The sequence below is a fragment of the Brachyhypopomus gauderio genome, chromosome 6, assembly GCF_052324685.1.
Source record: "Brachyhypopomus gauderio isolate BG-103 chromosome 6, BGAUD_0.2, whole genome shotgun sequence".
NCBI classification, from domain to species: Eukaryota; Metazoa; Chordata; class Actinopteri; order Gymnotiformes; family Hypopomidae; genus Brachyhypopomus; species Brachyhypopomus gauderio.
Window position 1 is genome coordinate 20,501,033 of NC_135216.1, and position 14,705 is coordinate 20,515,737.

At 40.3% G+C, this 14,705-nt stretch overlaps 1 protein-coding gene across 2 annotated transcripts in view; it reads right to left on the minus strand.

The window, feature by feature from the left end:
• The window catches only part of hsd17b8 (hydroxysteroid (17-beta) dehydrogenase 8), a 42,894-nt gene that overhangs the window by 12,322 nt on the left and 15,867 nt on the right, over positions 1-14,705 (minus strand). Inside the window, exons 2-3 of one of the 2 annotated variants that reach the window (XM_077009534.1) lie at positions 8,839-9,041; positions 8,095-8,211 (exon numbers count right to left, since the gene is read on the minus strand). In XM_077009534.1, coding sequence (XP_076865649.1) covers positions 8,095-8,211; positions 8,839-9,041 — 320 coding nt within the window. The remainder of the gene's footprint in view (positions 1-8,094; positions 8,212-8,838; positions 9,042-14,705) is intronic. The other variant, XM_077009536.1, reaches the window with a different exon arrangement.

The window sequence follows — 14,705 nt, forward strand, 5'->3', positions numbered from 1 at the left end:
AAGCCTAGCGAGCCGCTAATACTTTTAAAACCGGCGTAGTGGAAAACACGCATTTGACTGTCTTCACAGCTAATAATTTACACTCGCCACCCCCCCCCCCCCCCCCCCCCCCCACTCAACAGATTACACTCGCCCATGTACGATGTGGCTCTTTTCCGTAACACAGTAAGAAAAGTGGCTCTTGGTCTATGACGGGTTGGCCACCCCTGATCTAGGGAGTTTTTGATTGCCACTGTCGCCTTTGGCTTGCTCATTAAGAATTTTGACCCATAGTATTGTTAACCTTGTAAATCCTGTAAAGCGCTTTGTGAAAACATGTGTTGTGAAAAGCGCTATACAAATATATTTGATTTGATTTGATAATATACTGTAAAATAGAACGATACAGAGATGAAAATATTAGTACTATTTGTATCAATATTTGTATCATATAAATATATAAATATTTGTATCAAATGTTTATTAATTAATTATCGTATTTTCCGGACTGTTCATTGAGCACTCTAGTTTTGTCCTAAATAGATATTAAGACATAATACTGCTGTAATACTGCGAACTCATGTGGTCAGAGGTGAATTTCGGTATAGCCAGTGTTTTTGATAAAAAAATAATTAACACACTTGAGCCAGTGTGGCTTTGGGCATAGATAATGCCGTGCCGGAAGAGTCGGAATTTGGCACAACACCAGCTGAAAGCCAAATCTGTCGCACGTAAAATGCTACAGGCATCAGTTCAGTTAAATGTATTCAGTTCAGTAGATATATGCGGCTTTAGCCTGGTGCGGCTTATACAACATTTTCCTTTTTTTTTTACTTTGTAGGTGCGGCTTATATTGAGGTGTGCTCTATAGTCGAGAAAATACGGTAATTGATTAATAACCTTTCAGTCAAAATCACAAATTTCAACAAAACAGGATGGTTATAATTTCACCATGGACTTCGCCCCAAACTTTGTTGCTTGTCATGATTCCATCTAGTTATGCCATTACACAGTAATCCATGCAGCAAAGATCACGGTGTGGAAAGAGTACTACAAATGGATTCTATTATGACTGGTGAAAAGGAAAAATCATTGTGCCTGGTTCCACACACAAAAAAGAACAAACAAAACTGAATCTGTTGGAGCCACTGTTCTGTCATTAGCATAGCTGTAGTTCAGTATCTAAACCTTGAATATCAATTCAAACTAATTTAACACTAACATGATTGCTCTTTCAAATCAATAATTCAAATTTTAATGAATTCTAAATACTAGGATATTGTACTTTCACCTGCCATTTAAGGATTTTGTGAGGATTTTCAGCAAACACTCCAGTGGAACCAATTTAATGGTCCATAAAAATTAGGCCTTTTGAGGTTGTTTGGTTTTCCATTTTGAGTCAGCAACCAAACGTGCACGTACATACAATATACTGTAGTTACTTCCACTGTTACTCTGACAAAGCACTTCTTGTATCCCTTAAAAAGATGTCAGTTAGAAGATGTCAGAATGTATGATAACAGGCTAAGGTAGTGTAGTGAGTGGAATTGCACCCACCACCACTTGGCTATGCCGAGAAATTCTGTCCATAAAAGTTATGAACAGAATCGGTGACAAAGGGCAGTCCTGGCAGAGTCCAACTCCCACCGGAAAGCAGTCTGACTTACTGCCAGCCATGGGAACCAAGCTCCTGTTCCATTTGTACAGGGACTGGATAGCATACTATACCCTATACTCCTGGAGCACTCCCAGAGGAATCCCAGAGGGACACGGTTGAATGCCTTCTCCAAATCCACAAAACACATGTGGACTGGTTGAGCAAACTCCATGCACCCTCTAGGACCCTCACAAGGGTGAAAAGCTGGTCCAGTGTTCCATATACAGGACGTAACCCACATTGTTCCTCTTGTAACTGAGATTCGACTATCAACCAGACTCTTTACTCCAGTACCCCTGCATAGACCTTACCGGAGAGGCTGAGGAGTGTGATCCCCCGATAGTTGGAGCACACCCTCTGGTCCCCTTTCTTAAAAAGGGGAACCACCACCCCAGTTTGCCAGTCCAGAGGCACTGCCCCTGATGTGCAAAGACGTGTCAGCCAAGACAGTCTCACAACATCCAAAGCCTTCTTAAGGAACTCAGGGCAGACCTCATCCACCCCCGGAACTACATTGGTCACCTCAGCCCAAGTGATGGGCAAACCCCCATCCGAGTCCCCCAGCTCTGGTTCCTCTATGGACGACGTGATGGTGGGATTGAGAAGATCCTCAAAGTATTCCTTCCACTGCCTAATGACATCCCCAAGGTCAGCAGATCCCCAGCCCCACTGTATACAGTGCTGGTCGGGAACCGCTTTCCCCTCCTGAGTTGCTTGATGGTTTGCCAGAATCTTCTCAGAGCCAATCCTCCACAACGTTCAAAGTGACGATCCGCTTGGCCCTCCAGTCAATCAGGGCCAATAGGATTCTTTCTTCAGTATGACGGCCTCCCTTACCCAAAGTGTTCATCATCGGGTTTGGGGATTGCAGCCACCACAGGCACCAACAACCTTGGGGCCACAGCTCAGGTCTGCTGCATTGACAATGGAGGTGAGGAACAAGACCTATTGGACTCAATGCCTCCAGCCTCCCTCGAGATGCAGTCAAAGCACTGCCGGATGTGGGAGTTAAAGACCTTTCTGACAGGTTCCCCTGCCAGATGTTCCCAGCAGGTCTTACTGCCGTTGTCCACATGAGCATTGAAGGAGATAAGATGGATGTTATAAAGTGTCGACTGTCCTATCTACCGAGAGATTTCTCAGCCGTGCTGATCGCTGCGGTCTATCTTCTTCCGTGCTTCAACAACAACAACAACATCAGGAGTGAGGCACTGAATGAACTGTACCAGCACATGAGTGAACAGTAGACAGCACACCCGGATGCTTTTCTCATCCTTGCTGGAGATTTTAACCACGCATGTGTTTTCTGGGTTTTTCTGGATTTAAACACATAGACTTCCCAACACGTGTTAACAACACACTGGACCAGGTCTTCACCACTAGTAGAGGAGCCTACAAAGCCTCCCCAAGCTTGGTGCTTCTGATCACCTCACCATTATGCTAATGCAAGCCTACAGGCCACTGGTTAAAGTCATCAAACCAGTTCTTAAGCAGGTACAAGTGTGGCCGGATGGTTACTCAGAGGCACTTCAGGACTGATTGTGGAATATGTTTACAGAGGTTGCTACCCACAGCTCCACCACAGACATTCAAGAATACACAGAAACTGTCTCAGCCTACATCACCAAGTGCATTGATGATGTGACTGACCTCAAGACCATCACTGTTCACACTAATCAGAAGCCGTGGCTGACAGGAGAGATCCACAGGCTCCTGAAGGCCAGAAATACTGCCTTCACAGCAGGAGACCAGGAAGGCCTGAAGATAGCTAGGGCCAACCTGTCCTGTGGCATCAGGAAAGCGAAGAGGCAGTACTCCAAGAGGATATCTCAACAGTTCAGTGACAGCAGAGACACATGGCAGAGAATTGGCAGAGAATTCAGACCATCACCGGCTACAAACCCCCTCCGCAGACCTGTGACAGAACCATTTCTCTGCTGAATAACCTGAACAGATTCTTCACACGGTTTGAACCACTCAACAACACATCCGCCCAAAAATCCATCCCTTCTCCTGGTGACCAGGTGCTGACGCTGTCTCTGGACACTGTGTGGAGAGCTTTCAGCAAGATCAATGCTCGGAAAACTCCTGGGCCTGACAACATTCCTGGTCGTGTGCTGAAGGACTGCACCTGGGCACTCGCAGAGGTCTTTACGGACATCTATAACACCTCTCTGAGTCAGGTGGTGTTTCAAAGCCACCACCATAATCCCTGTCCCAAAGAAGGCATCGCCATCCTGCTTCAATGACTACCGTCCGGTTGCACTAACCTCCATCCCCATGAAGTGCTTCGAACAGCTAGTCATGCACCACATCAAGTCTTTCCTCCCCCCTTCCTAGACCCCTACCAGTTTGCATATTGGTCTAATCGCTCGAACAATGATGCCATCTCCACTGCTTTACACTCAGCCCTTAAACACCTGGACAGGAAAGACACCTATGTTAGAATGCTGTTCCTTGACTTCAGTTTGGCATTCAATACTATCATCCCCCAACAGCTCATTCACAAACTGGATAGTCTGGGGCTGAGCACATCACCATGCAACTGGCTGCTAGACTTCCTGACTGAAAGACCACAGGCAGTGCAGGTTGGCAGTAACTCATCCAGCATCATCACACTGAACACAGGGGCTCCCCAAGGATGTGTGCTGAGCCCCCTTTTGTTCACTCTGCTGACCCACGACTGCACACCAGAGCACCCCTCCAATCTCTTCATCAAGTTTGCAGATGACAACAGTGGTGGGTCTCATCAGCGACAATGATGAGACACACTACAGGAACGAGGTGAGTCACCTGGCCTCCTGGTTCAAACACAACAATCTCTCTCTGAACACTGGCCAAGGAGATTGTGTGGACTTCAGGAGAACTCGCACACAGCACATTCCTCTGTTCATGAACAGTACTGCTGTGGAGAGGGTGAGCAGCACCAAGTTCCTGGGTGTGTATATCACAGAGGACCTCTCCTGGACCACCAACTCAGCGTCCTTGGCCAGGAAGGCTGATCAGCGGCTCTACTTTCTCCACAAACTAAGAAGAGCTAGTGCCCCAACCTCCATCATGAGTACCTTTTACAGTGGGGCAGCATCCTGACCAGCTGTCTCACCGTGTGGTATGGGGCCTGCACAGCATTCTGCCGCAGGACCCTCCAGCGTATCGTGAGCACAGTTGAGAAGATTGTTGGCATCTCTCTCCCCTCCCTTCCAGACTTATTCAGCTCCTGCTTAACACGGAAAGCCCTCTGCCTCGCAGGAGATCCAACTCACCCACTAAACAGTTTCTTCAGCCTGCTGCCATCAGGGAGGAGACTGTGGAGTAATAGGGCTGGAACCACCAGACTGAAGGACAGCTAAATCCACCAGGCTGTGAGGATGCTGAACTCTCTCCCAGCTTTACCCCCCCTCCCCCTCTGACCTATTTGATAAATAGGAGCAAAATCACTTCAGTGCTGCCCAAGTAATTCTAGCCCACTGTTGCAATCTTTCTAACAAAATACCATGATCAATGGTATCAAACACTGCACTAATGTCTAAGGTGTCTAAGAGAACAAGCACAGAAACTTCACCTGCATCACCAAACATTAAAAGGTAATTTAAAACTCTCAGCAGAACTGTCTTATGGCGCATTTCCACTAGTGCCTGCTTGGCGCGGTATGGTTTGATACGGATCGATTCGCAACGGAACGGTACGGTCGCATTGTGTTTCCATTACAATGGTGGACCACCACAATGTGGGTGGAGTCGCTGTTGTTCGCGCGGGTTGTAGTGTCGTGACATCATTTGTATGCGACCACAACACCGGTCGATGCCCCTTAACACATACCATTATTGTATCTTATTTATCTTTATCTTCATTATTGTATGTGGTTGCTCTAATTATTGATAATAATTTGGTATTACTCAAACAGGCTGAACACACCCTGCATAAAAAGCATCAGTCATACAATCAAATGAAATCAAACTTTATTATGAAATATAGATATTTAAAGTACAACATATGTAAATAATATAGTTATAGTTAAAAAAAGTGCAAAAAGCAAATTACCTAAAAATAACGTATAGCTTTATATGAAATAAATATTTATAGTACTACAAGCAACATTTTGTGTGCTTTTACTGGCGTCTGTCTCGCATGGTGTTCACAAGTTCGCCAAGCACCCTGAGGAAAGCCCGGTTGAAGGAAACATTTTCCGCCAACTCATTTTAAATGGTATGTCATGTTGGTAGTTGTCGTGTGAAATGAAAGACGTTGATGACATAACTTGCACTTTACTTTGAATGATTCATCTTTATCTTTTTCAAATACTCTTTTGAAGTTTTTTAGTAGCCATTATAATCTCGGCAGATGCTGACTATCCTGTAGCGTGTTCAGCTCCGCTCATTTGGATTGTGAAACTGCAGGGTGTGATTTATTAATGTGTAGTAAGGAAGATGCCTATTGTTAATGTGCACACATCATCTTAAAATATTTATTTACAGAAATTACGATGATTTTATTTGACAAAAGGCTATATATACTGAAAACAAAGACATTACATGTAACAACTAATGCTTAGCAGTATCCTTGGGCACCCCCATGCAGTTAGAATGGTACATTCGACATGACGTTTATAGTCGACTAGGGGGTATAGTCGACTATACCTTATAATCAGCGACTACTGCAGGTCACCCCTAGAAATCAGGATCGAAAATTTTCAAAAATGTTGTTTACCTCCAGAAACTGCACAAGCTGGGATGATGCAGCTTTCTATAAAATCTTTGAGATAGAAGGGAGTTTAAAAATGGGCCCGTTATTGCTACAAACTTACAGGTCTAGATTTGATTTATTCAGAAGAGGCTCTACTTTAAAGGAGTCAAGAATGCAACCTGAAGTAAGAGACATATTTATCATTTGCAACAGATAAGGGGCAATGAATGACAAGACCCGTTTTAAAAATTTTGATGGTAAGACATCAAATGGACAGGAAGAAGGGCACAAACCCTGCACAATAGAGACCAATTCCTCCTGAGTAATAAGTTCGACCTGAGTAAAACTAAGTATATGACAAGGTGAGAGGAACCCAGCTGAGCCAGTAGCAGGTAAAACAATGCTAGCTCTTAGGTCTCTGACCGCTTTCAAAAATGTTAAAAACTTGTCACAGTTTATGTCTGGGGCTGAAAAAGAGGAGTAATTATTGTTTACAAGACGATCAATGGTGGAAAACAAAAATTGTGGGTTTTGCTTATTTTCAGTAATCAAGTTTTTGAAGTATGCCACTCTTGCTTGTTTTACATCTGAATTGAATTCTACTAACAGTTCTTTTAAATAAAAATAATGATCTTGTAATTTTGACTGTTTCCACCTTTGTTCAGCCTTTTCAGAGCCTTAATTTCCTAATTTATCCAGGGGGAAGGATTTACTTGTGATTTAGCTCTAGTTCACATAGGAGCAATTTTATGTAAGACAGAAGTACACATATTATTGACACAGTTGGCCAGCTCATTTACTTGATCACGTGAGTGAACAGTGCATTTAGGTTTGACGACAGAAGGTTGAAAATCCGTCTCAAAAATGATACTGCTATGGTCTGATAATGCAAGGCTTTCCACCCAGACATAACAGACAGACCTAAAGTTAAAACCAGATCTAAAGTATGTCCTTTATAATGAGTTGGGCCAGTAATGTGTTGGATAAAATTAAGAGATTCTGTAATTCTTTAAAAACTTTGTAGCAAACACATCAGTGTCCTCATTTACATGTATATAAAAATCACAGAGTAAAAGAACTCGGTCATAATCGTGAGCCACATCAGACAGTAATTCCGCTAGTTCATTAAGAAAAATGCTGTTAGGTTTGGGAGGGCGGTAGCCTACATGGTAATGCACAAGACAGGATTTTTCATTCATGATCTTAAAAGCCAATATTTCAAAACTCAAAAACTCTCAGAGACAGACCTAAGAACATTTTATGCCATTTCTATACGCAGCAGCAATGCCACCACCCCGGTGCTAGTTCTTAAAGCATTAAAATACAAATAGTCCTGGGGACAGAGTTCAACAAGTTGGCTATATTCTCCAGCTTTAAGCCACGTCTCTGTAATGAAAAAAGAAGTCCAATTCCTGGGAACATATAAAATCGTTCATAACAAAAGACTTGTTAAAGCTCGCACATTAAGAAGGGCTAGCTTATAATACCTTTCCCACTTGTGTGCACATATAATAATGCAAAGGTTAAGCACGCATCTGGTGCATGCATAATGAAAGATCGAATGTGCAACAAGGCCTGCCTGTCATAGGCTCGAACAGTATGAGTAGATAACAATAAAATTAAAACAAATAAAAATAATGCAGGTAGTAGCACAACTGCAATGTCGCCCATCACCAGCTATTGCTATTTTTACCTTCATACTAGTATTAACTGTAATTATTCTTGTTGAAATTCTCCACATTATTAGAGCAGCCTAAGTGTTGCCACTGCATTACCTTAAGATTAACTTGAATGACCTTGTCAAAGTCCTTCTCCTCCATTGTCAGTAAAAACCCGTCTTGAGTAATGCCAGCAGCACTCACGCACACAGAGGGTGGCTGGAAGTAATGACTCTGGAATAAGATAAATAAGTAATTACTTATTTATTTATTAGTAATTCACTGTTTAATTGTCTGATTAATTTACTTTATTTTATATATTAAAGGCTTACTACAATGTGTGCGTAAATAGTTTTAATTTCAATGCATCACCTCTAAGTGTTGCTAAATGACGAAAACACATTAGAACCATGCGTACGCCTGAAGTTAAAGTGTCGTGGCGGTACGCACATTCTCACGTTCAAATCATATTTAGTACATCTGACCGTTTGCGTGAAACACAGCTTACGCAATGTTTTTGTACGTACGCACCATTCGTACATGAGGCCCCAGGTCTCTCACATTTCTCAATACCGAATAATTTAGGTGGTTGTTGGCTTTTACTTGGAAATAACCTAACACATGCTCAAAAATTAGCTAGCATTACACTGCATGGTAAAATGGCATGATACAAGGCCACCCAGAACAGGGCCATTTATGCTCTCTTAAGACTCAGTCATAGACAATTGTGGCATTATTGAGACTGAACATAAAATAAGAGGCACTAGATGTATATTTCTTCAAACACTGTCACTCAACATTTATGTGGATATTCGATAAACAATTAGCTGTGCGCATCTCCAGAGTAAATTGATTTTAGACCTGTATATTATTCAGTAGTGTCTCCACACTGTCCTTTAATGATACATCCACTCCCAGAGCCATATGCTCTTGCCCTCTGTGGTTATGTGATAGGAGTGCAAGTGTCTCATAGGCTGACTCTTTGTTGCAGTCAGCTACAACCACTGAAGCACCTTCTGAAGCAAACCTCTGGCATACAGCCCTTCCAATGCCACTGCCCCCTCCTGCAAAAACAGCAAAAAATTGAAATTACATTTTGGTGACAACCCCTGAACATTCCATTCTAGTCAGTTTTTTCAGTCAGTACATTTTTTTTGTCTTTTGGTAAAAGAAAAAAAGAAACTACCATACACTGTTCTGATAGTACAGCAGATATTGTCTGAGCAATAATTCCCCACAGAGCAATTGTATTTGTACAAGCCAGCTTTTAGCTGAACTCTGTTGAGTTCTAAGGACTCACTAATTGCAAAATGGTGACCAGTTGTACTCCTACATAGAAGCCCAAACACTGACTGTAACTCCCAGAATACTCTGGACATTTCTCACATGCAGGAATTCTGATTGATTTTATACATAGCTGTGGGTTCATTTCTCTCACTGTGAAGTAATGCCACTGTTTTGTATGGCTAAGTCTGTTTATTTATATATTTGCCTAGGATAATACTGTGAGTGCCAAGTTGTTTTATATCCTACATTCATTCTTTTATTAATCCCTCGCCTACAATCTACAAATGTCCGTCTGTTCACAGAACGCTACAATTCCAATATCAGGCCAACATCAGGCCAATGGAAGATCATCTATATAATCTAAATTAGTAGTAGACAAATAATGTCAGGCCAACCAGTCAAGATTTTTATGTAACTAATGTCTAACAACAGACATGTGAACAAGTCACTAAGTTGCAAGTACCAAGTAAGTCTCAAGTCTTCACAATCAAGTCTCGAGTCAAGTCCCAAGTCAATACATTCAAGTCTCGAGTCAAGTCCCAAGTCAATACAATCAAGTCTCGAGTCAAGTCCCGAAGTCTTAAACTTCAAGTCCTAGTCAAGTCACCAGATGTAATTTCAACATTTAACACAATTGATGCAGTTGATTAGTAGTATATTAAGTTAGTCAGACTAACTAACGTTAGGTTCTGTTCACTTGAGTGCGATGTCGTCGCAATTGTCGTCGTCACCTAATCCCCCCCCCCCGCTTTCGAATTATCATTGGTGCGGACTGCTGACACAAGTTGCTCAAGTGGACTCTTGCAAAAGTTTATTTCACTCATAATTTCTGAGTTATCACATCCCAGCTAGCTAGCTAACTGTTATATCATTATGTGAAATATACATAGCAGAGACTTGCTTTTGTTTGTGCAGCCTCAAATGTCGAACAAAGTGGTTGCATCTCCATCTCTTATCCTGACTCCACATGTCTTGCATGTCGCAGTTCTTCTTTTATTCACAATAGCATAATCTTTATAATTGAAAAGGATAATTTTTGGGAGCATGTTGCTTGTCATCTCCGCACAAATTCAACGCTGCTGGCCCTTTCCCCCTCTCCCCCGATTGGCTGCAGAACTTCACCTGTGGCTAGATTACGGATAAACTGAGCTAAGCGGTTCACATTTTACAGCACCATTTAATACAAAATTATCCAGTTATGTGATTCTATATTACTTATTTATTATGTTAAAATAAGGATTTCAAGTCTTTTCAAGTCTTAAAGCACTAGTCCGATTCCAAGTCCAAGTCAGTAAAGGTAAAATCTAAGTCAAGTCGCAAGTCTTCAGTGATGTTGTCAAGTCAAGTCACAAGTCATGTGACTCGAGCCCACACGTCTGTCTAACAAACAAATGCCCACCCCAGACAATCCCCCCCCATTCATCCAGAAACACTTCCATTGTGTTGTGGCCCACTTCCATTATGTTGTGACTGTATACGTAGCATTTCAGAACTTGCAGTGCATTTCCGAAATGTAGCATACAAGTTGGCATTTTGATGAATTTGCTTTGTGTATTTGCAGCACATTTTTCTATTTCAGCGCAATGGATTTTCTCAGCCACCATAGTATCCCAAAACTTTTGTCCATATAGTGTAGGTTGCACCCAGGTAAGCCATAATCAATTGCTACTCAATTTTATTTGATGATTTAAGCTTTACAAAAATGTAAAAATAGCAAACAAAAAACATAATTGTAAAGACTAATCTTTACAATACAAGTGTTCAGACACAGCACATGTATGTTTTTCAAAGTCAGTGGTTAAGAGAACGCCAGACCTTGATTATATGTCTCTGGTGGTCTGGTGGTTAATGTTTTATTAACATTATTTATATAGTACTGAATGCAGGTCACTATACAAAATAACACTTGTTTTTAGCCTTTAGAGATAAATATACCTATGTAAATATGCCAAAGTTGCACTTCTCAGTTTGTCATTAGCATTGATTCATCTTTTTAGCTCCAGAATGTTATGACTCATCTAGGACAACGATTTCTGGACTACTGAATAAGAAGCCAAAACACCTTTGGCAGGTTACAAAAACTGCATAAACCAAATATACAGAACTCAACTCAACTCAAACTTTATTTATAGAGCACATTTCAAACAACTGAGGTTGACCAAAGTGCTGTACAGGATGAGAAGCTGCATTAAGAATAGAAGTAGGTCCAATAATGTCACAGTTCCAAACAATTATAATCAATAAACAGAAGCAGTTCAATGACATAGAAAATATAATAAATAAAACTACAAATAAAAAAACATATTAGAATAAATAAAATAAAATATAAAACAAATCAGAGTTATCAGCAAAAAGTCTACTTAACTATAAGTAAAGGCCATGAAAAATAAATGTGTTTTAAAGAAGATTTTAATATATAGAACTGTAACTATGTCCAGTTAAAGATTATTGTAGCCTAAATATTTCAGGAATCATGCAGTAAAAATTGACGCTTCAAAAAGCACCCATAATGACAATATATTTGTTAAATATGTTTGGTTGATGTTTAACGCATTAAAAGCAGCTGGTACAGTCATGGCCAAATGTTTTGAGAATGATACAAATATTAATTTTTACAAAGTCTACTGCTTCAGTTTTTATAATGGCAATTTGCATATACTCCAGAATGTTATAAAGAGTGATCAGCTTAACAGCAATTAATTGCAAAGTCAATATTTGCCTAGAAAATGAACTAGAAAGATTGCACCTTGGTCAACAATCTATTGCATCATAAAGAACTTCAAGGAGAGAGGTTCCTTTGTTGCCAAAAAAGCTCCAGGGCACCCAAGAAAGACCAGCAAGCACCAAGACCGTCTCTTAAAAGTGCTTCAGCTGCGGGATCGGGCTACCAGCAGTGCAGAGCTTACTCAGGAACGGCAGCAGGCAGGTGTGAGTACATCTGCACGCACTGTGAGGCGGAGACTCTTGGAGCAAGGCCTGGTCTCAAGGAGGGCAGCAAAGAAGCCACTTCTCTCCAGAAAAAAACATCAGGGACAGACTAATATTCTGCAAAAGGTACAGAGAGTGGACTGCTGAGGACTGGGGTAAAGTCATTTTCTCTGATGAATCCCCTTTCCGATTGTTTGGAACATCTGGAAAACAGCTTGTTCGGGGAAGACGAGGTGAGCGCTACCACCAGTTTTGTCTCATGCCAATTGTAAAGCATCCTGAAACTATTCATGTGTGGGGTTGCTTCTCAGCCAAGGGAATCGGCTCTCTCACAGTCTTGCCTAAAAACACAGCCATGAATAAAGAATGATACCAGAATGTCCTCCGAGAGCAACTTCTCCCAACCATTCAAGAGCAGTTTGGTGATCAACAATGCCTTTTCCAGCATGATGGAGCACCTTGCCATAAAGCAAAGGTGATAACTAGGGTAAACGCCCCCATTAAGCTCACCCAAGTCTAAAATTTGACATATTTAAAGCAAAAGTCATTCTGTTTAGCAGGAAAGATTAATCTCTGATGTAACAATGTTAATGTTAGTAGTTTTACAATTTATAATAAAGTTATTAAAGTTTAAAAGTCAAAAGTCTGAGGTGTGCTTAATGGGTACATTATGTACCCTTTAAGCACACCCCTGTTCCAATTAAGCTCACAAGAATATTTTACATTTAAAATTATTGTTAATGTAAATAATTTCAATTATTTTGTATTTTAAATTGAGTTTAGACATGGAAAGTTGTTTGATCTCACTGAAAACATATGCAAAAGTGACATGATTATGTTCTGGAAAACCACAATAATAATATGAGAGGAAAGTGATAGTGAATGAAATATTTTTTATTAAAATTCATGTAACCATAACCAGATGCCCTAAAAGATACAAGCCAACACACAAAAACATAGTTTTGTCTTGGTTTTGTCATCTTAACTCTGTAAAAATAAGATATTGCTAATTATTTTACCATAATTTACACAGAAAACTGACAGTGATTGTTTTTAGACCATAAATGAACTATTCCCATAGGCAGTCTATGTAAGTGAGCTTAAAGGGAGCACCCTGAGCTTAATGGGGACAGCAATACTTTCGCATTTAAAATATAATGGACTTTATTTTAACATCAGTATTTTGTCACAAAATGATCTTTACCATGTATATAATCATATACTGTTTGAAGTGAAGCAAGAAATACTGATTATATGTTTATACTTAAGCTTTTCTCCGATGTGCTCACACTGATGCACTCCAGTTTTTATGCTGCTGTACCCTTTAAGCTCATGTATAAATTATACAAAATCTTTAAAAAACCCTGCAATCTACAAATATTATTTCTCATCCATTTGGAAATAAATGATGTGCTAAATAGTAAAACACAAGAAATTATCATGTGTGATTTACTATATTGGTGTCTGCAGCAATCTCATATGACTAGCATGCTAACAAGGAATTGCAGCATTTGCTAAAATGCTGTAAAACTGTATTTTGAATTAACTGTAACTTTCTCTTACATCCAAGTTCCAACTTGTGCTAGGTTGTGTTAAAACTATTAATCTCTTAAATTTGTAAAAAATTGGTGATGCTTAACCAAATTAAAATTTGCTGTATATTAAAATTTTCAAAATCTGAGGGGTCTCTCCAGATCAATGTTTTCATGTGGCTTTTAAAATGGCTGCCAGGAAGAGGGAACACTGACAGGATGATGTTAAAATATGTAGCTGTATGATTGGCTTTAAATTGCATGGGATATTTTAAAAAACAACTACATGTCTTGATTTAGTTATCAAGCAGGATAATAACTTTTTTGTATTAAAATAATTTGTGTTCAAAGTTGCAAGTGTGCTTAATGGGTACGTGAGCTTAATGGGGGTTACCCTAAATGGCTCAGGGAACAAAACGTAGAGATTTTGGGTCCATGGCCTGGAAACTCCCCAGATCTTAATCCCATTGAGAACTTGTGGTCAATCATCAAGATACGGGTGGACAAACAAAAACCTACACATTCTGACAAAATGCAAGCATTGATTGTGCAAGAATGGACTGCTATCAGTCAGGATTTGGTCCAGAAGTTGATTGAGAGCATGCCATGGAGAATTGCAGAGGTTCTGAAGAAGAAGGGTCAACACTGCAAATATTGACTTGCTGCATTAACTCATTCTAACTGTCAATAAAAGCTTTTGTTACTCATAATATGATTGCAATTATATTTCTGTATGTGATAAAAACATCTAACAAACACACATAAAAACCAAAGGACAGCAGATCATGTGAAAATATATTTGTGTCATTCTCAAAACTTTTGGCCATGACTGTAGATGTGTTTTACACATTAGATATATTCTGATTGAAAGAGCACTGCATGATTCCATGGAAACAGCCTGTTAAATTTACAAAGAGCAGTAGAATCTTTGGAAGCAGTATGTTCACACAGCATTTTCACAGCTGTACTAATGAGAAAAAA